This window comes from Nanorana parkeri, unplaced genomic scaffold, assembly GCF_000935625.1.
Source record: "Nanorana parkeri isolate BGI_ZX_2015 unplaced genomic scaffold, ASM93562v1 scaffold1055, whole genome shotgun sequence".
Taxonomy (NCBI): Eukaryota; Metazoa; Chordata; class Amphibia; order Anura; family Dicroglossidae; genus Nanorana; species Nanorana parkeri.
Genome location: NW_017307323.1, coordinates 76,017 through 101,482, shown reverse-complemented (window position 1 = coordinate 101,482; position 25,466 = coordinate 76,017). Strand labels below are relative to the sequence as shown.

Below are 25,466 nucleotides of genomic sequence, written 5' to 3'. Positions count from 1 at the left end.
TCTGACGAAATGTCCAACTTGTCGAGATCTCCAACTTGGCACATCACGTCCTGTGACTTGCCAGTAGAAAATGTGTATGGGATGCGCGGCAGTATCAGAAACATCGTCGAGTTCTCCAACTCCTGTCACTGCGCCTGCAGTGCATCTGCTGCTAACAGCAACTCTAAATGGAGAACTTAATACTGCTTTTGGGTGGCCATGTGGGAATTGGAGAACTTGGCAAGGATTTTGACACGGCCACGGCTGCCGCACGTCTAAATCTCCTACTGGTAAGTCACTGGACGTGACATAAATAGTTGGAGATCTTGACGAGTTGGCCATTTCGATAGAACACCGTCGCTTGCCTGCCCCCTGCTCTAAAACAAAGATCAACTTTTTTCTCTTTATACAGTAACTATTTTTTTGGGGGGGGGGGTCATTCAGTTAATGTTCTTTTTCCCCCCCTTTTCTTGTGTATTTTTACACGTTAATGTCACTTTTAATTACATAAATCGTCCCACAGGTCACTGTTTACCAGTCCCCCAACCAACCCTTAATGACAGGAAGCCTCCACCGTCATGTCGTATGAGGCGGAAGTGACGTACGTGCCCCGGAAGTTCTTGGGAGTCGGGTTATCCGGGTCACCTTTGTTACATCACGCCGGGAAGTTGAGCAGTCGAGTCTAGAGATCGGTGATCCGGGCGGAATCTTTCCCCGGTGTGCGGACGCCATGTTTTCGCTCAGCAGCACGGTGCAGCCGCAGGTGGGTTGATGTCACGTGTTTTTGTAAATTTTTTTGGGGGTGGTATTTGACGGCCCCGCTTTAGGGTAAGCCGGTGTTCACCGGGTGACACTGACAGCTGGGTAAGGCAGCTTCAGCCAATCACGTGCTTCGCTCACTGGGCAACTGAAACTCCCGGCATGCTTTGTTATGGCGGGACTGCCATCCGGGCCTGGTTACCAGGGGCGACCCCGGGGGTGGAAGTCTTGTCCCCGGGCAAAGGCCTCAGATTAGAAGACCCGTCACTGGAAATATCACACTTTGTCCGTGTGACAAACTCAGCCCGGAGGTGTTCAAGTCCAGAAATAATGTGGACTTAAAGGGCACCTTTCACCTCTTGCTTTCTGTTGTGTCAGTTTAGACAGGAAGTAAAGGGAAATCTCCTCAGTGGTACACAATATAGAAAAAAAACAATGACAGAGGCTTGAACCATTGTTCTCCCCAACCCTGTGCCTAACCTGTGGCCCTTTGGTACTTTGTGTGTGGCCCCTAGGCCCTGTAGTCAATGTTTTCCTTGCCTGGACAGTGAAAGAAAAAGTTGAACTGGATTCTACTAGCTTCAAATTTTTTTTCTTTTTTTTTCTTCTTCCACGCTTCTGTTTATGGCTGGTTCACACCAGCCTGTGCTCTACAACAGACCATTTTAGCACACGATACAGTGCCCGCCGCCAGCAATGGTGGACAGAGTCTTGTGTGTTTTGAACATGAGGCACTGTGGGTTTTTTTTTTCCTTTATTGAAATGTCAAAGTGACTGTTCAGGTGTGTTCATCGCAGAGCCGAGGTGTGGAAAAATGAATCATGTCCATGTTTTTCTCACCGCACCACCTACCTCAAGGCGGTGTTAAAATGGTACAGAGAAAGCAATTGTTTTCTATGTGCCCGTGTGGTGACTGGCAGTGACCAGGAGCTGAATCACGCCAGTCAGGGCACGTGGTGTGAACTCTCCATTCCCCGTGTTGTTGTTTTTTTGTGGGTATTTTTGGTCTCTGAACTTTTTCTAGGGATGCACCAATACCTGGTTTTCGGTATTGAGTACGAGTACCGATATTTATCTATCGTCACTCGCCGATGCTGGTACTTCTGCTAGCATGGAGCCGTCTTCCCAGCCAATCAGCATCGAGCTGTCCATTCAGCATGGGGCTGGCCAAACAGCATGGAGCCGGCTTCCCGGCCAATCAGGAAGCAGGGAGGCGAGTCATTAGCCGCCTTCAAGTTTCCTGATTGGCCAGGAAGCCGACTCGATGCTGGTAAGGCCAATCGGCATTGAGTCGGCCAAACTGCATGGAGCCACCTTCCTGGGTAATCAAGAAGCCGGGCAATGACCCATGGCTTCCTGATTGCCCGGGAAGCTGGCTCCATGCTAGCGGAAGTACAGCTGGGAAGCCTGCTCCATGTTCCCTCAAGCTACTACCGGTCAGAGGAAATTTCCCTCATGCCGGAATTTCTTTCTGGTATCGGGGGGGGGGGAGAGCAAAAAAATCATCTCGCCAGTGAAACGTGCGTTTTACTGAACAGAAAAACGTGCAAAAAAAACAAGCAGAAAAAATACGCCCAGGTGTGAACCCAGCCTAAATCACCAGTGTGACATGGACCCAAGTATAAATAATGTATCAGATTGTACCATGTGTACAGATCTGTACAAACTATTTTATATAGTACGAGGGGCAACCTGATTGCATAGATAATGTAGGCCGTATATGACATAGTTTTGGTAAATCTAAAGTTGTATGGTCAGATTGTAACGTGTATGGCGACCCCTGGAATTACACTGGTAGACTTCCGAATGAATGTTCGTACAAAAGTTCCGTCTTTACCACGAGATAACACCATCAGACACTTGACGAAAGTCAATTGAATTTTTTTTTTTTAATGAATGGAGTTTCCAAAACGAAAACCACATTCACTGTTAGAATTTTGTTTGTTTGAGAAAAACTTTCCATTCCATTTCTATCTTCAACTTTCTTTGTCATTATGGTGGAAATCGATCATCGGTTGACCCCCTCAACAATAGAAAGTCGAACTAATGTTCTTTTGCACATCTAAGCAGTGTGTGGCCAGCTTTACCAAAACTCTAATAGGACGACACACCTAAACTGTGATTTCAGTTTGTATCCCATGAAGAAGGCCATTTTGCAACAGGGTTGATAGTAGAGCTGAAGGAGATTATACACTAAACAATCTGATTGTACAGTTACTGTAAGAGATTTTCCCTCACTGTAAATGTGGGGCAGGAGGTGAAGGGGTATTCCCTCTAACCGAGCCCTGGATAACGACAGACAGGAGCTCAAATCCTTCTCCAATGTATGTACTTTTAGGGCCCATTCACACTGTGTTAATCGCACGCTATTACTGTGCATTAGGTGCGTTGTCATTCATTTGAATAGCACCCCCCATGGCTTCTGTGGGTTGCAGTGCAACGCATGGTACCGAAATATTAATAAAAGTATAAAGATTTTTATTGCAAATGAAATGTGCTTTGAGAATAAATTCAATAAAAAAAATGAACCCTTCACAAGATAAGAAGATTAACGTTCACTTCATGTGAAAGAATTAAGATTCCACTTCCTGTGGACAAGATGACATTTATGTTTAATAAACAAAAAACCCCCCACACAACTATGTGCAGAATTAAAATGTACTCTCACTGGCCACTTTATTAGGTTCGTCTGCTCGTTAACGCAAATATCTAATCAGCCAATCACATGGCAGCAACTTAATGCATTTAGGCATCTAGACGTGGTGAAGACGACTTGCTAATGTTCAAACCGCACATCAGAATTGGGAAGAAAAGGGAATTTAAGTGACTTTGAACGTGGCATGGTTGTTGGTGCCAGACGGGCTGGTCTGAGTATTTCAGAGACTGCTGATCTACTGGGATTTTCACGCACAACCATATCTCAGGTTTACAGAGAATGGTCCGAAAAAGAGAAAATATCCAGTGAGCGGCTAGTGTGTGGACAAAAATGTCTTGTTAATGTCAGAGGAGAATGTGCAGACTGGTTCAAGATGATAGAAAGGCAACAGTAATTCAAATAACCACTCGTTACATCCGAGGTATGCAGAATACCATCTCTGAACGCACAACACATTGAACCTTGAAGCAGATGAGCTGCAGAAGACCACACCGGGTGTTACACCTGTCGGGTATGGACAGGAAAATGAGGCTAAGATACGCACAGGCTCACCAAAATTGGACAATAAAGGATCGTCTGATGGCTACTTCCAGCAGGATAACACTCCATGTTACAAAGCTAAAATCATCTTGGACTGGTTTCTTGAACAGGATAACGAGTTCACTGTACTCCGATCACCAGATCTCAATCCAATAGAGCACCCTTGGAATGTGGTGGATGGAAGATTCACATCATGGACGAGCAGCCGGCAAATCTGCAATCCTGTCATGTCACTATGGACCAAACCCTCCCAGAAATGCTTCCAGCACCTTGTTGAATTTATGCCACATACTTTTTCAATAATCGATTATAATCGATTTAGTTGTTGCAGCCCTAAAAGAAATAAGGCAATTCTGAAGACAAAAGGGGGTCCAACCTGGTACTAGCAAGGTGTACCTAATAAAATCATATTTAAATTTATCATGGTAAAGTTGGCCATATGCATTTCGGGCGGTTCTTGATGAACTGGCCAAAAATTGGTTCAGTGGGTGGCCCTGTCGGCACCCTTCCAATCAGCATTCTTTGATGAGAAAGTCAAAGCTGGTTGGAAAATTTTCAGGCGGCCAATTAGCTGCCATCCCTGTTTGGGTACTCTGCCCGTGGCACACCCTGCACTGTGAGAATACAATAGCCCAGCGAGAGATTTGTCCATCCATTCTGTTCGGCATGGGTGGTGGAATCTGTTTATATTCGTTTCGTTCAGCCTGCCTTTTGAATAAAACAACCAGATCATTAACTTGAACGGGTGACAGCGGCCACATCTAAATGGCATATTTGGGATTCCTGCCGCAAGAATCTCTAAACACACATTCATGTGTAGTATGAATAAAGCCTGAATAAAGCCTAAAAGGTAAGAAATCTTACCAAATCTATGTTGTGTGAATGGAAACACAGAACAAACATACATAACATTCTCAAATCTGACTGCAGATATGGAAATACACTTTGCAGAAATCACACATCTCAGGGGCCATCAGTTACAATGAAATAAGCAGTAAAAATGGAGTATAGTAAAGGTGTATGTCTGTAGGACCTGCAGCCGTAGTCTAGTACTTTTGTAAACAGCCTTGCTAGAATTCTGTCACAGCCGATCGGGTGACATCTGTCACCTCCCGTGTTACATGTGCAGCTCCGTGTCACTGGCTCTTGTGTAACTGACTCCCTTCAGGACTTCCAGCTGACTTTATCCAATAATATGAGTCACAGGCTGTTTTATCTTCAGTAATATTTTATTGTAGCTACAGCAGAACTTTCACAATATTTTACAGATGTTGTCACCTACATTATCTGGCCACTTTGAAGAATAGCTGTACTTTCAGCATAGTATTCATTTAAAGAAGAACTCCGGGAATTTAAACTTACTCTTGCATTGGGTCTACCTCCGCACTGCTAGGGTTAAGTGGTCCTTTTGTCCGGGGGGGAAAATAAAGCAGGTATAGTTATCTGATCCTCGGTCCCATCGGGCTGCTAGAAAATCCCTGCAACCTCTTCTTCCCGGGCTCCTTCAAAGCATTGAATATTACTCACGGAAGATGTTGCTCTCGTGGTTTTTCTCGCTGAAATCTAACTTACTGTAATGTTTTTCTGCCGTGCTTTTTATGTTTTGTCTCAAACTGCTTTCATGAGAATCATTTGCATATTATCCAATGAATATATTATTTGTTGTTGCAGGTTACAGTACCGCTGAGTTATCTGATCACAGCATTTCACTCTCCCAAAACCGCAGCGTACCTCCCAAGCTCCTCCTCCCTGAAGGTCGTCCAGCGCGAAGTGACCGCTGACAGCGAGACATACACCTCAGAGGTATGGCAGGGAATCAATTCTGATGAATTACTGGGCTTAATCATAAGACCTCTTTAGGCAAATGGCCATCGATTGAGTCCTTTTTAAGTGTGTAGTGGTAGTATTGGAAGGCTCATTGTTGAGCTGCTATGGTGTGCGGGGGGGGGGGGTGAATAGTGTCAATCTGCACGAATGTAACTTGTGGACTTGATAGGTTACATAGCCATTTACATAATTTGAACCAACAAAATGACTCCCGTTTAACTGTTCTTCAGTAACAGGTACTCTTTAGGCTGTACATGTACATGCGGAAGCCTGTTAGGTGCTTTCCAAGTTGAATGCGACATCTTGAACTTTACTCGGTGAGCTCATGAGCTGAACTTTACTCTATATCTGTTCACAGACCATTTACCTCACATCTGCTACTGTATACAGCTGCTTAATGATAATTGCTCTGATTGCGGTCTGTGTTCCTGTCTTACGTGTTGTTTCTGTGTTCTGAGCAAGATCTCTGGCTGGTTTTCAGGGTAATAATATTAACGTCTGTGTGCGTTCATAGCTGTGGCGTAGTGGTTGCTATAGCTATCACCTATCCTCCTTCTAGTCCTTCACTTTGTGGTATGTCTGTTGCAGGGGCTAACATTACATTGTTGCTTTGTTCTATTGAAGGTTTTGTCTGTTATTTTCATAAACGCACTAAAGCAGTGGAGGGCAACTTAAAGGAGAACTATGAGGTGAGTGATTTTTCACTTATCCTCATAGTTCTAGCCGACCTGTGACAATTAGAATGTCACAGGTCGGCTCAGTAGATCGGGAAGTGAGCGAACACATACCGGCATTCGCTCACTTCTCGATCCTGTCACTGCAGAGAGCCGTGACAGGGGAGTGACTGGATTCCCTCCTCCCCGCTCCGATCCTCCAGTGCTGACTGGCGGAATGGACGGGGGAGGGGGCGGGTACAGATGGCTCTGCCTCTAGATAGGCAGAGCCAGCTGTCACTCACGCAGCTGGGTGGATCCAGACATAATTGTCGGGATCCGTTTCATCTGAGGCGTCTCAGTATAGCTCGCGGTATACTGAGCTTTGGGTGACGGGAGGACGCTAGTTTGTGTTCTCCCGTTACCCTTAGGAGAACTATGGAGAAAAGCCCTAGCCCCATAGTTCTCCTGTTAATGTGCAATCCAGGAGCCAGCAGGATTTTTTAGGTGCCAGCTCCATTGACAGCAACTGGAGAAAACCAACATTTCAAAGAAGCATTGGCTACCTGGATGTAGGGGTTTGTCCAGCCATGCAAACGAACAACAACTTCACAGTGTCTCAGTATAACCACCCGTAAGGGCAGGTTCATACCATTTTTCCGGTCTGAAACGCGGTGCATTGTGATTTTACTGCGATTTAGCCGTTTTCCAGAGCTGTTTTTATTTATCTTCAAATGGGCTTTCAGGTGCCTTCCAGTGCATTTGTATGCGGTTTTGATGAGTTTCCATGCATTCCAGACCAGACAAAATGAGACATGCAGTATTTTTCTGGTCTGGAACGGACTGCGCTGGTGTGAACAGAGGCCAGAAATTGCATAGGGATACATTGGGATGCATTTTGGGTCTGGAAACAGTCTGGTCAGGAGATGATCTGAATGTGGTGTGAATGGGCCTTAAATCTGAGTTGTGTGTTAGGAAGGTAATGGGAAACAGCCTGTGATCTAGCTGTTTTGTGGCATAATGTAAAAGGATTAAAGAAGAACTCTGGTTAAAAATATAAACCCTTGCAGTGTTATCCCCGCACTGCAAGAGTTAAGTGCTAATTTTTGCCTGGGGTAAAAAAAAATAGTTATACTCGCCCAATTTTTCGAGCCGTCCAGCTCTTAGAACAGTCCCTGCAGCGTTTTTTTCTTAACAATACAACATAGAAGACAAATCTGTTCTTGTGCTTTTCTTTATCTTTCAGCCTGTTGTCAACCTCCGAGACCTGGGTTTATCTGAACTGCGACCCGCACAGCTTGATGAGATCTTCACAAAGCTTCTTCCTGGCTTCTTTGTCAATAAAGAGAAACCCTCATCCCACTGGCACACATCCCATGTATCTGCTCAGTCTTTCTTTGAAAATAAAAATGGTAGGTGGAACGAAGATCTCTTGCCTTATTTACAATAGATGCGTTTCAACACACAGTGACAAACGTTCCCAGATGTTTGCTGTGTTTTTTAAAAACGTGCAGCTCAATGCATTAGTAGGGAAACGGCAGGTCAGCATATTTAAATTGCAGAATCATTTTAGAATGCAACATTATTGTCAGCACTATTATAGGAATGAGCTTGTTGATGAGAATGAATGTCTTTGTCTTTTTCTTGCGAAATCCTACCTGGTGTGAATGAGTTTTTCACGTGTGGAAATATAACATTTTAAAAAAGTAACGGTTTAGTTTTTTTCTTAACTCAGTAAGACTTCAATAAGGATATATAGTGCTGGGCATGTTACTAGATGGTTGTTATTAGGATTAGGATTTTTTATAACATACACTGTCTTATCCCTTTCTTTGAAGGCTATTCCAGCACTTTAAGTCCTTTGCGTCCGCACCACCAGCAGCAGCGGAGACCACTGAAGCAAGTTTGTGCCGAGCTGCAGCACTGGCCAGGTAAATGCGGAGTATTCTGTTATAGTTTGTCTTCCTTTTAGTATCTTTAATCTCCTCTCTGTAGACTGATTTAATGCAGTGAACAGAAATGTTAAAAGTAAAAAATTGTATACCAACAGAGTGTGTTCAAAAATTGTAAATGCTTGTTGGTGAAATGACTTGTGTTCCTTGTCTGACCCCCAGCTGCATTGTTGCCAGATAGATTGCTAATCCTGATAAAGACCCTTCAGATATCATACCTACTCAGTACATGTATGGCACAATGCATGGGCAACAAAAGACCTTTCCCTTTCATATGGAAAAAAAAAAGAGAACAATCTTTGAAGCTGGTCTGTACATGCTATCTCTCAGGATTGTTGCAGACAAAGCTTGATCCAGTCACTTCTGTTGCCAGTTGGGCCTAATGTGCAACTTCATCATACATTTTTGTTGTTGTTTTGTTATTTGAAAGGGTTAAATGTTTCTTCAAGAATGTAGATTATAGATGTTGTCTTTTACTGTCCATGGCAACCATTAAAACCTTCAGATTTAGATGATTACATACATACATACATACATACATACATACATACATACATACATACATACATACATACATACATACATACATACATACAATCTATATCTGATACCTGCAATCTTGGGCAGTCTTTTGGTGCCCCATTCAGATTAACTACATAAAGGGCTAGTGTGATTTCTTAATTGTCCAGTGTACAGACACTTTATGAAAAGACCGTCATTAAAGAGATGTAGAGGCTTCCCTTGCTGACCACCCCGCATACCCCCACAACAATGCTTGACTGCCCCGTTATGAGTATCCAATTGACAATTAAAGCCCAACTCTACATTTTGAAAAAAATAACATAGACAAAACTGAGGCCGAGAAGGTCTTAACAAAAAAGCTGTCTATAATATTTGCCTGTAAAACTGAGATGTCGTCCGTCCTTCCCCCGCCCGCGGTACTAAGCCACTAGATGCCGCCAGTCTTCTGGGTTGATTAATGTTCCGCATCATTAAAGCCACTTCCAGTGGGCCCAGGTTGTCAATACGCTGGTCTGGGCTCACAATACTCCTGGACAGAAGTCATTCACAAGACATTATGTGAGCACTGCAGTGTCCTACCAGCTGCTGAAGAAGAATAGGCATTCATGTCAATGGTCTGGCCAGAAGTCTAGGAATAAAGTTAAGAGTAATTAGATTCTTTTAAGACGGTAGTTTGTGGTTGCCTTCAGAGATGGCAGGAGAATTATAGTTGGGTTTTAACCTAGAAGAAGCATGTTTTTCAGAATTTCTGGCTTTCTTTGCTGCACCTTCGATTCAGGTTAAAAATGTTGATGCCAGGAACAACCAGGTATCAATTGATTTCCTATTATATATTTATTCTAATATGCTAGCTCCATATTTCTCATGACTGGTATCCTTTTTAATCATAAATGATCATTTTGATTTGCATTTTTTCTTAGTTTATATCCAGTCTCGGGGATTCAGGACTGTCCAAGCCAAAGATAGACGGCTTCAGTCAACCTCTGAACGTATTGCAGCCACTGAAAGTTCTGCACCCTCCTTTATGAAGGTATGCCGTAATCCTTCAGCATAATGCAAATGTGTTGTTTCTAAAATAGCATTAAAGTACTCTTTAGCATGTAGAACATAAGGAGAATAGTTACGATTTATTTATTTTTTCCTTTTAGGGTTTTTTGATGAGAGATAGGGTTCCAGATGTGGAAAATTTGGAAAAGATTGTAAAAAGTAAGAATGTCCCCGAAGGACAGCAGGAAGCATTTAAGAATGGCTTTGCAGAAGGTTTCCTGAAAGCACAAGCACTTACTCAGAGGACCACAGGTAAGCTGGTACACCCAAATGTATTTAATTGAGGCAAGGCTTAAAGTGAACTTGTGCCCAGACTATCCACACTGAAGTATTGAACAACGATTACTGATTGAACAATCAGTAAAAACACTTTAAAGCAATATCTGAATTACCTTTTGTAGCTATAAGCATTGTGGAGAAAATTGTCTTCAAAGTTTACAACAGAGGTACTGAACTTTTAGGTTTTCTTCTCCATATCCTGGGCACAGATGCAATTCTAATGTTCCTCAAATGTGCTTTTAGAGTGTTGGATCTGTGACCTATCCCTTGTGTATGCTCAACTGAATGATGGCCCCCTTGTGATTACCATGAACTGTTTTTGATACTATTGTTAAATATTTAATAACTTGGGTCCTGCATCCGCACATTCTTCTTTGAACCCTCTTCATTGAAGTCATCTCTAAGGCTGGGCACACACCTTACAACCATCGCAAGACTTTTGTCTTGGACAGGCAGATCGTACTTGCAAAGATCACAAGCCATGCCCCCTGAGGGGCGGGCTTCCGATGACCGCAATGCCGAACGGGCAGTGTGCGCTTGCGCACACCGGCCCGCCCGGCTTTTATCTTGCGAACGTGCTACACACCCGCCGAACATTGTACGATGCTCGGCGGGTTTGCAAACATGTTCGTAAGTTTAAAGTCGTGCGACCTTACAGTAGTAGACATCGCACGGCTTCCACACACCTTACGATAATTGTACGATCGCGGGATTTCCCACGATTATCGCAAGGTGTGTGGGGACCTTAAGCCACACCAGCTTACCAATTGGTAGAATAAAAAAAATTAAATCAAGTGGCGAACAATCAATTCCAAAAGAATGCAAAGAAAAGGGCAGGTTTCAGCCCAGATTCCCAATGGGAACTTTGTTTTAGTGTAACCTGAGAATTTTATTAAAACGTCTTCCTTGCCAGCACTGGAGGTCCCCGGTTCAAATCCTGGTCAGAACACTATCTGCAAAGAGTTTGCATGTTTTGCCTGTCCTGCCTTGGTTTCCTCCCACACCCCAAAGATTAATTGCCTCCTGTCTAAAACGGCCCTGAGTGTACTACATGTGAGACGGGGACCTTAGGTTGTAAGCTTCTAGAGAGCAGAGACTGATGTGAATATGATGTCCATGTAAAGCACTGTGTAAATTGTTGGCGCTATATAAATACCATAGGTTATATATAGAACAATTTTAATAGGTGTAAAAAGTTTTTAAAAAAAAAGCTTCCTTGTTCACGATGATAAGTTCCTAGTTGAACCTCCTTATCCATCTTGCCATTTGATCTTTTTTCAGAGTCACTGAAGAGAACGCGGTACATACTACTGGCTGTATTACTACTTGGAATCTATGGCTTGTCCAAAACACCATTTTTGTCAGGTACATTTTTCTGTGTAAACCTAAAGTGTATGTTAACTTAAATATTGTGTATAGTTGTGTGTGTTTTATAAGTTTTTTTTTTTTTTTTAAATCTTGCTTTTAAAGTTTTTATCCATTTTATTGTTTTAGAAATACATGGTGATCCTGCCAGTTCTAGTTTTCTGTTTCAAATTGACCACGTCGAGCACGGAAGCTGATCTGTTCGAGCTTGGTCAGTTTGTGTCCCTAGGATGGTGCCTGGGAGCTACGGGACGCCGTGCCAATGCATGGTGTGCCTGTATCTACCATGGTCAGATTTGCACCCCCTTCATTCAGGTGTAAGTTGACGGACGTCATCTTCTGGTGCTCACACAGACAGTGAAATCACTTCCCTGTTGTGCGTGTGATGTAATCCTGCCTGCCCGCTGGCTGTGCCCAATCACCATTCTGCTGTGTGGGTAATCCTACCCACTTGCTGTATTTGATAAAAGCCATAGAAGGGGGAGCATAGTTCCTCACTTCTTCTGCCCCTGCTATGAGGAAGTGGGACTTGATAAGAAAAATGTCAACGAAGGGTTAAAGCTAAATAGATGGATGGATTATTAATTTTAAAAAAAAATGTTCCCCTACTTAAGTAAATATGCAGCCCTCCCCCCATGCCAAGGTCCTAGGTGTCATCCTGGACTCGGACCTCACCTTTCTTCCCCACATCCAATCACTATCCAAATCCTGTCGCCTTCACCTTCGTAACATCTCCAAGATTGTTAGATTGTAACCCCTCAGGGGCAGGGCCCTCCTTACCATCTTGTCTTGAATTGTATTGTGATTGTAATGTCTTCCTTATATTGTAAAGCGCTGCGCAAACTGTTGGCGCTATATAAATCCTGTATAATATAATCTAATAATTAAATAAATGTGTTTTCATATATGTAATACTATTTTCTGGGCTTTTTATGCAATGAGTTCACAAAAATACTTTACAATGTACAATTGTAGCCTTATAATCTATTATCGTTCCATGATAATAAGGTAGCCTGCTGAACGAGTTCTTCATGAGCAAATCCTTTGCATAATCCATACCATAATAATCGTGTACCGGGTCCAAGTTTCTTATAACTGTTGGCACAGGCACAAAGGCAGCAGTGTAACATTTACTTCAAACATCACAGTGCTCATGCTGTTTAACCTGCCGCATTGCACATTTCAGCAAAGGTTATACCGTGTTTCCCCGAAAGTAAGACATCCCCCGAAAATAAGACCTAGCGCTATCTTCGGGGATGTCTGTAATATAAGACCTACCCCGAAAATAAGACCTAGTTCGGGGTAGGTCTTATATTACAGACATCCCCGAAGATAGCGCTAGATCTTACTTCCGGGGTAGCTGTGAAGACCGGCCGCAGCTCCCTCCCGCCCCCTCGCCCGTCCACCTACCCGCCCGCTGTTGCTCTCTGGATGACGACATCAGAGCGGAGAGGCAGCTCCCTCCCGCCCCCTACCCGACACGCCCCCCCTCCAGCAGCACGCATGCCCGCCCCCTCGTCTCCTTAGTTCCGAGCGGAGAGGCAGCTCCCTCCCGCCCCCCTGTCAGACACGCCCCCCCGGCCGCACGCATGCCCGCCCACCTGTTTGTGGCTCCCTGGACGGCAGAGCACAGCTGCAGCCAGGTAAGACATCCCCCGAAAATAAGACCTAGTGTCTTATTTCGTGCAAAAAAAAAATAAGACACTGTCTTATTTTCGGGGGAAACACGGTAGTGTACACCTTTTTTGTTGCATAACTTTTTCCCCTCATTTTAAAGTATTTTAAAATGAAAATCTTTGTCTGTGTTGCAGTCCGGTTCCGGGCAACGTCTGGCCTTGATGCAGCTGTAGATCCAATTCAAATGAAAAATGTAACTTTTGACCATGTAAAAGGGGTGAGTATGATTGTGCTTAGGATTATTTCATAAAATACAAAACCAGCAAAGCACTTTCAGTGTGCTGGGGTAAGATGTACGAAATATGTAGTACGGCCATTAAGTGGCTGAACTTGCATGAATTTCAAGTGTATGAAAATCATATCAATAAACTCCTGTTAATTTGCTCCCTTTTTGGTTTGGTAAAGATTCCACTGAATTGTTTTGTTATATCTGTGTAATAATTGCAAAAACCTGTTGATCTTGCCAGAAATCTTGTGAACACTTGTGGTTTTTTCCTGTGCCACACTTTTAGCAGTTTACATTGTTCTCAGCTGTCTCTGCAGGCTACAGTACACCTCCCCTCTGCAATGAAGATGAGGGAGGGGACATGCATTCTGTTGTCCTAACACACTTCCTGTCTTAGTGAGACAATGCTACTGCTCCATAGATGCAGTACAGTGAGTGAACATTGTCATCCTAGAACAGTGAGTATGTTACTGGCAGCATCTCCAGGTAAAAATAAAGGGGGGGGGGGCTGAAATAAGAATACTTATGCAGCCAGCACATTTTAAGACTGTTAAGCTGCAATATATTATCGTTTAAGCTGCAATATATTATCGTTTATGTTCTTATAGACTTTACACACTGCACTGGGTGTGTGTCATTAAAAAGCTGTGCGAAGGGCTGCTGTAACGTATGTAAACCTTACCCTTAAGCATGCTGGCTCCTACACAAAACAGCTTCTGGCCCTGCACAGAGTAAAGGATGCGATTTCAAGCAGTGAAGTGCTCCATTCACATCGCCACCCCTTCTTGCTACTTGCCCATTCCCAAAATACCTCCTTGTAGTTTTCTCAAAGAATGCAAGGTGTTCTGTGATTCGTAGAAAGAGTGATGTCACATCTCCAACCACAGAACGCCTTGTATTTGAGATAAATACAAGGCATTTTGTGAGGGGGGCGGGTATGTGACTCGAGCACTTCACTGATCAAATTGGCATCCCTCAGTCCATGCAGCGTCCAGAAGATCGGCGTTATGCAAGGTGAGGTTTTAAAAAAAAATACTTTTCAGCAGCCCTCCACATGTGACATGCAGCTTTTTAATGATCATTTGCACACCTAATGCTATGTGTAAATGTATTTTTTCCTGAAGTTTGACTCCAGCTTTACAGGCATTCAGTGGTTTAGAGTGGAGGAAGATGTTTGGTGTGTCGCTATGAGTGTCCCATGTCGTGCATTTCTGGTTCTAGTTGTCCTGCTGCTTTTATTTGTATTGAGCAATGGAGCTAAACATTTCTATAGAAAATCTGACACCAGGCTGGAAGCACATGGATCAAGTTTACAATAGCAAATTGGCAGACCAGTATTTATTTATTTTTTGGCACTGGCAACCCAGCACGGTATATTTGGGTTTAGGGCTTTCAAGTCCCCTGTCCAAACTGGTTGGCTGGAATTCTTACATGCTTTTCATAAATACATAAACTTTAAGCAACTCCTTTGTGTCTCTGTCCAGATTACACATTTCATTATGGGTAGTGGGTTAGAAATCTAAAGATAAGCTACTAGTTTTCTAAACTGTTAGTTATTTTTGCAATTAATATTGAGCTCAGCGGTCTTTTTTTTTTTTTCCCCCCTTTTAACAGGTTGAAGAAGCAAAGAATGAGCTACAGGAAGTGGTCGAGTTCCTGAAAAATCCACAGAAGTTCACTGTTTTGGGAGGAAAGCTTCCAAAAGGTAAGATCTACTAATGGCAGCAATTGTTTTGGTATGAGTATTGTGCCACAGTTATAGTGGTTTCCATACAGACCCAGTGTACTGAAATAGAAGGCCTGCCCATAACCCCTTTCCTAATTTTTTTTTTTTTTTTCAAGAATGTTTTATTACATTTTCAGCAATTTTTACATTTGCAAAACAAACGTCCTCACTTCAAAGTCATAAGCATACCACACAGTGGTTGATCACAGCCATATCAGTCCATCCATTAACATATACATGGTGGAGGAAGCACACAAAACAGTGCTCCCCCTGTAAACAAATATTCATACAGTGCCATCAAGCATTACTCTGAGGCCTGCCTCCAAAGGAGGTTGTCAATTCTGCCCTATCTGCATGACCCCCAAGGCATTCGACAAGGCATTGGTCAGGTACCATTTAGTGTAGCGGAAGGGCTTGACAATTTGGCGGATTTCCTCCTAGAGTAAGCGCTACCAATAAAATATCTCCATTGTGATAGAAAAGCCCTTTCCTAATTTAATGTAAGGGCAAATTTACACAGTTCAGCAGAAACTTTTTTTTTTTTTTTTTTTATCCTATTTCAAATACATAAAATCAAAGCAGCTGCTTGTAAATTAACATTTTATTACACATTTAATTTGTATGAGGTGCAGGCATAGGATTCTTCCTTTCTTGAGTACATAACCCGTAGCCTTTTGTTTGAGTTGTGATCTTCATATACGATTTATATTTGTGTCTCTCTTTCAGGCATTCTGTTGATTGGACCACCTGGCACAGGGAAAACCCTCCTGGCTCGAGCTGTCGCCGGCGAAGCTGATGTTCCTTTCTATTATGCATCAGGCTCTGAGTTTGATGAGATGTTCGTTGGAGTTGGAGCCAGTCGCATTAGGAATTTATTCAGTATGTTCAGTTTTTTGTTTTTGTTTTTTTTTTAAAGTATTGACTTTACCTGCTCCCTTTTTAATATTGAGAAAAATGTGGGAAAAGTAGAGTCTATTCCTAACCCAACAAAGAGAGTACTTGGGATTCACTTTTTCATTCATCTAAGTGCAGATACAATTGGTAGGATATCCTTAGCTTGGCTCCCTGCCCTCTCCAAAATCTACTCTTTTATATTCAGGAGTTTACCTAAAAGAAAGGGGGTAAGGGTTGTCGGTTGATTGGGGGAGAGAGAAATACAGGAAGCAGGACAAAGAACAGCAAAAGGAAAAAGTGAAGGAAGAGAAAATGAGATTAAAAGAAGAGGGAAAAACAGTGAAGGGAGTGGGGGGATTTGGCAATGAGTAATATGACTAGGTATGATACCAGTTAATGAGCATCTCCTGCCTTTTGAAAGTCGTCTTTGTATACTGTTTTGTGTTTATAATTTTGGTCCAGTAGTACCACCTTAAATGTCAAGAGTCTTGTATGGTCTCTATCCTTACACTCTTTTAAATACTTTTTTTTAGGAACACTGCTGTCCATCACACATAAATGGCCATGGTACCTTATACGCATAAATTGCTTTACATGGTACTTAAAGCACTATTCTACCTAAAATGGCATAGATGAAGGGCATAGGGGTAGCGTTCCACCCCATTCTTCTGAAGAAAGTGAATAAAAATACTTTGGGTAGTGTGCGGTACAGTTTGATTCTATACCTCAAAAATTGAAAAAAGGGCCTCAGTCATGAAGGGGTTAAATTGCACCCCCCTTCATTGCCTTTGAACTGCTGTGATCAGTCATTAATTTGGCTAAATCTGATATCGGCTTTTCCCAGTTCTGTATGTCATGTCCAGCTGGCTGGAAGGGTAATGGTACTGTATGTGTTCCTTCTGCCCTCTAGTGGATATTTCTTAGAAGTACGTATTCAGGAATATCTCCAGTTATGCGTACTTGAAGTGGTAGCTGCTTTGAAGACAAGGCAGGAGATCAGAACTTCTCCTTTACCACCCGAAATGTATTTTTCTTTTCTGTAGAATTGCTATTTCAGCAAACCTTTTACGGGATATAGCAAACTCCCTTTCCTAGAGTGACCCTGATATACGGAAGGAGAAGAATTTGTTTCCAGTTAAAAGTGAATTTTCATTTGTCTTAGTGAATGAGGTAAAATCAAAGTGAATACTCACTTTGAAGACGAGCATGGTCTACTCCTGATCAACCCTAAAGTGTGCTAGAAATGGTGTACATTTAAGAAGTGAGAACAACTACATTCATAAACAGTTAATAGACACTGGAGGTTTTTTTTTTTCTACTCCATCGCTAGGGGGCGCGCGCGAGCAGAAAAAAATTGCCGTCTGGAGACGGCAACCCGCAGATGCTGCAGTGCCGTCCGTCCGTTTTTTTACTACGGGCGGACGGCAAGAGGTTAAACAAAAAAAAAAAACTTTTAAAAAGGGTTTAAACTTACACGTGTCTCCGCCACGTGCTCCCGTACGAACAGCTGAAGAGTCTTGGGCTGCCACAAAGGATCTTGGGGCGGGCGCATGCGCATTTCAGATGTTCGGCCGGGAGACGAGGAGAGACACAAGGTAAGTCTATGGAGCAGCGTGCACTCGCACAGACACCGTGGGACATCATAGAAGAGGAGGACAGAGGAGTCAGCGCTGGATCGGGGACCCGCACCAGCGCTGGAGGGACAGCTGGAAAGGACAGTAAAGAAGATGATCGAATAAAGAGCCATCATTTAAAGTGACATTAAAGGGAAAAAAAATGTTTTTCCCTCACCCCAACGTTAAAGCACTTGCCTTAAATTATGTCTTTTAATCCGATCTTACCTGTAGTTTTCAGCCTTCTCTCCAGCGCTGCGGCGAATCTCCGATCCAGCGCTGACTCCTCTGAGCTTGCTAGCACGTACTCTCCCACAGTGTCTGCATGCGGGTGCACGCGTCCATAGACTTACCTTGTGTCTTTCCTCGGGTCCCGGACGGAAATGTGAACTGCGCATGCGCCCGCCCCAAGATGGTTTGCGGCTGCCCGTGCAGTTTCACATTTTCGGACGGGAGCGCGCAGGGAACACAGGTAAGTTTAAAGCGTTTTTGTGTTTTAAAAAAAAAACAAAAAAACTTTTTGCATATATCTACTGCTTGATGGCAGTAGATATATGCAAAACAAGCTGAGGGTTTAGAAACCCTTTAAGGTAAGTCCTTACAGCAGGATTGGGAAGGGGAAAAAGACATTCTGACATTAATGTCACTAAGTATATCTGATAATGACACAGCTGCTTTATAGGATGCAAGTATACTAATCAAGTACATTTTTATGAACAGGAGAAGCTAAGAGCAATGCACCCTGTGTTATATTTATTGATGAGTTGGATTCAGTTGGAGGTAAAAGGATTGAGTCTCCCATGCACCCATACTCCAGACAAACTATAAACCAACTCCTGGCAGAAATGGACGGGTAAGAGCTTCTCATTATTCACTTGGACATACAGTATGTTGTATATGGCTGTCTGAACTTAACTGAATGTAAGTTGTGTGGGTTTTCTTTCTTTTTGATCAGAGGTTCCAGTTATACCATGTTGTTTTTTTAATGATGCAAAAGTGCAGAAGCCATCTCACACTCTTCTACCATGAATCCCTTATGCATTGCCTTCACATTATCCTTGGCTAACGTTCTGATACAACTTCCATTGATAGTTTTTCTGTTTTAAGTCTTTAGAAGTCATCTATGTTCAGATTCTGTGACCAGACCGGTACTAGTAGAAACAAGAAATGTTTGTTTCTGTTAGCAGTAGTCTAAAGCATCTTCATAGGCAGCTTACATAATCTGCATGTTGTACATGGAACAGGAAACAATAAAAGAGAAACCATGGGTATATTTTCCTTTTTTCAGAGAACATTGAACAGGTCACTTTGATCTCTAGCCCACGAACGTATCTGCAATCTAATGTCCTTATGACAGCCTTACACACATCTGTATGCACTATAGAGCCAATTCTTTATTAAAAAGCCCATTGACCTAGAACTTTGCCTTTTGAATTGTGGGATGAAAGCAGGGCAGACAAGGATCGAAAATGCAGACAATATGCGCACCGTGTCCTCAAAATTTGAAACCTAAAGAATAGAGTGTGAAGGCGTGAGTGCTTTCCAGTTGTATTGCTGAATGTACACAGGGGAACACAGTAGACACTTGGGTATAGTCCTCACCTTAAGGTGGAACAATGAATTGGTAAATCCTTCTCTGTATTTTCAGTGACGACTCCTATCTTCATTCAGTTGTAGCACCTTGCAATAGCCACTGCTCACACATTAAAAAGAAGACTGGTCCCATTTAGTGCCTGCATTGATGGGCTTTTGGCCTTGTGTCAGTTTAATATGCGTTTAAGATGCTTTTGAAATAATTTAGAATTCTTTGACAGGAGCATCTGACCTGCAATTGACCACTTCCTGGATTTGACATGTTTCAAGGGAGTTTGGCATTCCCATGTACAGGGAAGTGAGAGAACGCATACCGTCGCTCGCTCACTTCTCGATCTATCCCTGCAGAGAGCCGTGACTGTCACTCTCGGCTCCCTGCAGGGATTCCCCCCTTCCTGCTCCGATACTGCAGCGCTGACTGGCGGAACGGACGGGGGAGGGACGGGCACAGCTGGCTCTGCCTCCTAGATAGGCAGAGCCAGCTGTCACTCACGCAGCTGGGTGGATCCAGACAGCATTGTCCGAATCTGTTCCGGCTGCGGCGTCTCAGTATACCGCGAGCTGTATGCTAAGCTTTTGGTCACGGGAGAACGCTAGTTTGTGTTCTCCTGTGACCCTTGGGAGAACTATGGGGAAAAACCCTGACCCCATAGCTCTCCTTTTTAAGGATCTCTTCATCCTTCAACACATAACTGATGATTCTTATTTTTTTCCTTGTTTCCCCCACCCCCCTCCCCTATATAGCTTTAAACCGAATGAAGGTGTTATAATCATTGGCGCAACAAACTTCCCTGAAGCCTTGGATAAGTAAGTATACATTACGTTTGGTAACAGATTGATCACATCTTTTATTAAATAAGGACCTATAACTGCAGCATGGCTTTTGTACTAGAAATCCAAGATATGTTGCCAACATTTACATCAGCCGGGAGACAAAAATCACTTGCACTGATGGTTTTTTTTTATACGTTGGGCATTGTTGAAGAGTTGTGTGTGACAAGTAGGTACTTGTTAGAGTTGAAGCAGACCTAAACTTTAAAAAAATGCTTGCAGGTAGTTTCTTTTTATTATTTATTTTTTTTTGCTAAAGAAGACATTGCATGTTTTTACATCCATATAGATATTTTTTTCTGCAATGAATGCATAGTGCAGTGTAGACTCCCAGCATCTGTAGAATGCCAGGGGGGTGGATCACCAGTGTCTCACTCTTGGTGAACAATCATGTGCTTGTGTATCAGATCATTAACACTTTTTTTCCTTCTGTTCGTTTTTCTAGTGCATTGGTGAGACCTGGGCGCTTTGATATGCAGGTCACCGTGCCCAGGCCCGACGTGAAGGGTCGCACGGAAATTATCAAATGGTACCTCAACAAAATCAAATATGATGAGTGTAAGTGGACTTATCTGATATTTTTATTTTGTGGTGTGTTGAATATTGCTCGGCTTACTCAGAGTTATAAAGTGTTTATAAATAAGGTATGTTTAAAAAAAAAAAAAAAATACAATTGCTGACCTGTCTTCCTGAAAATGCTAGTTAACTGGCTGACTTTAGCTTTAATATTACGAGTCAGTGAGTATGCTGCAAGTGAATTCAGAACTTGTAGTGTTATATTGAAGTCACCAGATCAGCGGAACTTACAGACAACTAGAATTTATATTTTTCAGGGAGTGAGCAATAGCAGCCTACATATCTCACCCACCCACTGCCAGCCTATGACTGGACAGTTAAGGTGCAGAAACAGTTCACCCCTGTGCCTACTCTGCTCTCTCCTCCTACAAGCTTCTTGTTGGCATGCATTCAGTGCAGAACACCTGATTGGCTCCCAGGGCTATCCTTCCCCATCCCAGTCTGAGTGTAGCTATGCATTTGATTACATGAGGATGATGCCAAGATATATTCAGTTACTTAGCATAGTAACATTTAAAAAATGCATTACATTTTTTTAATAACTGAATTAATTGATATTGTTATATTTGCATGGAGTTCAGCGTTAAAGTGTTGTTTTTGATAACTTAACTTAAATATAAAAGACAAACTATTGATTATCTTTAAGACATTCTACTAACAATAACTTTAATTGTACAGCGATTGAAGCTGAAATAATAGCCCGTGGCACTGTGGGATTCTCTGGAGCTGAGCTGGAGAATTTGGTTAACCAGGCTGCCTTGAAAGCTGCTGTGGATGGGAAGGACATGGTTACCATGTGGGAACTGGAGTTCGCCAAGGACAAGATTCTTATGGGTAAGCCGTAGCTGTGACCCTGCATGGGTAGTCATATTGCGGTAATGTCAAATACTTAGTGCTGTTTTTACATCTTTTACTTCAGGACCAGAGAGAAGAAGTGTGGAAATAGACGACAAGAATAAGACTATCACTGCTTACCATGAATCCGGCCATGCCATCATTGCCTATTTTACCAAAGATTCAATGCCCATCAACAAAGCGACAATCATGCCTCGGGGGCCAACTCTTGGTCATGTGAGTCGGTAGATAATAAATGGCAGTCATGTCATTCTGTTTGCTATAGTGTGAACTGGCAGTCCTTGTCTTGTATATCATATAGTAATATCTGTAGAAGGATGCAAGGACATTTCTGCATACTGTATGTTTTTATGATCCTACTTTTTATACACTTTGCATTACGTTTTCGATAGTCATTCTTGTTGAATGTCCACAATTTTATCTTTATACTACAATAGCTCTACAGCTGCGATGTCAGTCTGGTTATGTTATCATTATTCATGTCTTGTAGGTGTCTCTCCTGCCGGAGAACGATCGGTGGAGTGAGACAAAGTCTCAGCTCTTGGCTCAGATGGATGTGAGCATGGGAGGAAGAGTGGCAGAGGAAATCATTTTTGGGCCAGAGAATATCACTACAGGTATCCTGATCTTTTGTGAATAGAAACACTGTGTATGATGCAAACCAGGGCATAGAGACCAAATTTTGTATCTGTTTTTTAGGGGCTTCAAGTGACTTTGACAGTGCTACAAAAATTGCAAAGCTCATGGTGACCAAATTTGGGATGAGTGAAAAGGTTGGTGATTTAATTTCCTTGTATATAATCTCTGCTCTTTGTTCTCACTTTAAAGCACATGGGCTGCATTCCTACATATGCATTTAGTGTGGTCCATTTTGCTAGAAGGCCAGGCCATTATAAATAGGGAAGCAGGTTGTTTACCACGACAGTAGAAGTGATTTTTTTCTGAAGATACGGGTAAACAACGCGATTTAACAGCCTTTGAACGTGGGATGATTGTTGGCGCTCGGTGCCATGGAGCGAGTATCAGCAAAACAGCAGAATTCGTTAAATGTTCAAGAGCAGCTGTTGTTAAAGTGTTTAAAGACTGGACTGTCAGACGAAAATCTGGGTCTGAACGTGCGAATTGTGGCCGTCAGCGACTAGTCAATGTTAGGGCAGAACGGAGAGTGGCAAGACTGGTACAAGACAACAGAAGGGCAACAGTGCAGTGTCAGATTCCTCGCATCACCTTGGGAAACCGTTAAATCGGTGGGTTTAGTTCTGATGTGAATGTGCAGTATGTCCAGCGCTGCGTACATTGTACTAATATAAATACCTGAAATAGTCAAATTATCGGATTGGCAGGGTTCCGATAGGATGACCCCTGGAGATTGACACTTGGGTGGATGGGACCTACAGTAGTAGGCATTTTTCCACTTTCTCCTAGAAATTGCTTTAACTTGAACTAGCCAAAGTCTGCCAGTTCCAGAATTGTCCATGCTGGGTACATTACAGGCAGTGCTGAAGAAGTGTTTTTACTTCATAGTATTTTATACATTTTGTTTTCATTTTGAAATGTAATATATGCAGAGTACATTCAGTATTGCTATAGGTATTTTATTTGCTTAAATATATTTCAGCTTGGAGTCATGACTTATTCTGATATGGGAAAACTGAGCCCAGAAACACAAGCTGCTATTGAACAAGAAGTTAGAACTCTGCTCAAGGTAAGAGGGATAAACTGTCACTTGCCACGATAAAGGGCTAGTTCTTCTTCTTTTGCTTTGTGATGAGTGAATAAAGTCCTGGTGCCACCTACCTACTATAGAAGGGAACTTTTCTTTTTGGCCACACAAATGTTTTACATTGGTACATTAAAGTGAATCTGTCATAAGAAGTACACGGGCTACCAATGCTAACCCCCTTTTGAAATTGGTAGTCGCCTGGCTGCGTCACAGACCTTTAATAAGCATGCTGTAAATAAGTGTCGGAGTTGTTTTATTATACCTGTCCGGGGTCAGTCGCTGAGACAGTATTAAAGTCAAAGTATCAGCACCGCACCCAGAAAACTAGCATTCTCAGTCAGAGTTCAGCAATGGCAACCTCCATAATTTCTCTTGACAGAGTCTCTTCAATTCTGGGTGTTTGACTCCTTAAAGTCAAATACTTTCTGATTTTAGAACGGTTGCTGCATTAGTATCCTGGGATTTGAACCAATCTCTGAGACAAGAGGACCTTGCACTCTATTGGTTGTCCATCTAATATCAGAGTAATCAAAGTGGTTCACTGGCACACACAAAGAGAAGTTCCGATATAAATATTTCGTTGATATGTTTATTTGTGAAATGTTACGTCATGTCATCAAAGGGTAACGTTTCGGTACCTCGCAGGAACCCTTCATCAGAGCGACACAAGCGATAAAGGGTTCCTGTGAGGTCCCGAAACGTTAGCCTTTGATGACTTGATGTGGCATTTCACAAATATATCAATGCAATATTGATATTGGAAGTTCTTTGTGTGTGCTGGTGAACCACTGTGATTACTTTGAGTTCTTGCACGGCGACATCCGTACGATCACCTCGAGGACCACCAATAATACGAAGTTCTGAGACCGCAAGGAGTACTGGTGGCCTTCGGAAACATCTAATATCATACGCATCAAAGCCCCAGTTTACGGGGAGAGGAAAGGCGATCACCCAGATTAAACTTGTGTCGAAAATGGGACTGGAGACATATACTGTACACTCCTTTCAGGTAGTGTTACTATGGGAATTTTACCCAGAAACCCATTAATTCAAGGCCACAGTGCTAACCACTAATCCATCTGTCTGCTCATTGCTGATGAATGTTAGTAATTTTGGCTACAAACCACCTTTAATCGTGCTGATATTTCTTTTTAGGATTCCTATGAACGGGCAAAGCTTATCCTAAAAACTCATGCCAAGGAGCACAAGAGCCTGGCAGAAGCTTTATTATCGCATGAGACCTTGGATGCCAAAGAGATTCAGATGGTAGTAGAAGGAAAGAAGCTAGAACCAAGATGATACAGCCAGGACAGTGTAATGAACTGTGGACTTCTGGTTTTATTGTCACTGCAGCATAACCCATTCTTTATTTTCACTTATTTTTACTTAAGGTATGCTTTCCGATTCCTCCATCTAAATATTCAGATGTCATCTATTGCAATATGTGGCTGCTCCGATGTTCCATTAGGCAGTATGTTGACATTAGAGGTCTGTGTAGAGCAGGCGATGCAGATAAGCGAGGGATCTCAGGGCAGAATATGATTGGTGACAGACCTCGGAAACATCCCACATTGCATCTCTCGGGCCTGTGCTTTATGTCTAAGAGGCTTTGTCTGTCACTGCTACCATTTACTCTCTGTATGTGACCTCTTGGTGCTACTGCCAGTATGTGTGTGTGTGTTGTGTGAAGCAGCTGCACAATGTAGAGCTATTTTACCTGAATACTTGACACCTTGTAACTACTGACACATAAGAGCACCATATCTAGAGGAGGAACCTGCTGCTCTGCTGTTAAAATTATAAAGAGATGACTGTATTCATTTGACATCTAAATAGGTTTATATAAGCAATATTACTGACTTTTTAAGCCGTGGGTTAATTTTATCTAATTTTCCGTCTTCTTGAAGGGGTTCTGCAGGTAACAATTAACTTCCAGGCCAAGGGATTTATAAAGCCCGATCCCTTAGTTAAAAGCAGGTCTGTGGAGACAGTTCAGTTTTTAGAGAGTTTGTAACCATAGTTTTCATTTTTGTTTTGTTTTTCCTCTGCTCTACAAGCTAAGGTTTTATGACACCTCCTACCCTAAAACAGAGGCCATCTAATCCTGACAGATTTCTGATAAGGGCTTATGCTTTATACAGCTCTCATTCTAGAGTTGGTGACTCAAAAAGTA

At 42.6% G+C, this 25,466-nt stretch overlaps 1 protein-coding gene across 3 annotated transcripts; it reads left to right on the top strand.

Annotated features, from left to right (window-relative positions):
- The first annotated feature begins 579 nt into the window (after positions 1-579).
- YME1L1 (YME1 like 1 ATPase) lies at positions 580-24,823 on the top strand. 3 transcript variants are annotated; one of them, XM_018567501.1, is made up of 19 exons: positions 580-742; positions 5,606-5,737; positions 7,661-7,826; positions 8,253-8,345; positions 9,809-9,918; positions 10,037-10,187; positions 11,496-11,579; positions 13,391-13,473; positions 15,097-15,187; positions 15,935-16,087; positions 18,436-18,568; positions 20,053-20,115; positions 20,585-20,697; positions 21,394-21,549; positions 21,635-21,786; positions 22,061-22,187; positions 22,270-22,343; positions 23,189-23,275; positions 24,449-24,823. In XM_018567501.1, exons 1-19 carry the CDS (start codon positions 710-712, stop codon positions 24,590-24,592), a joined length of 2,145 nt encoding a protein of 714 aa, XP_018423003.1. In that variant the 5' UTR covers positions 580-709; the 3' UTR covers positions 24,593-24,823. The 3 variants fall into 3 exon arrangements, with proteins under 3 accessions (XP_018423003.1, XP_018423005.1, XP_018423004.1); XM_018567503.1 differs by lacking the exon at positions 8,253-8,345; XM_018567502.1 differs by lacking the exon at positions 11,496-11,579.
- Positions 24,824-25,466: the final 643 nt, after the last annotated feature.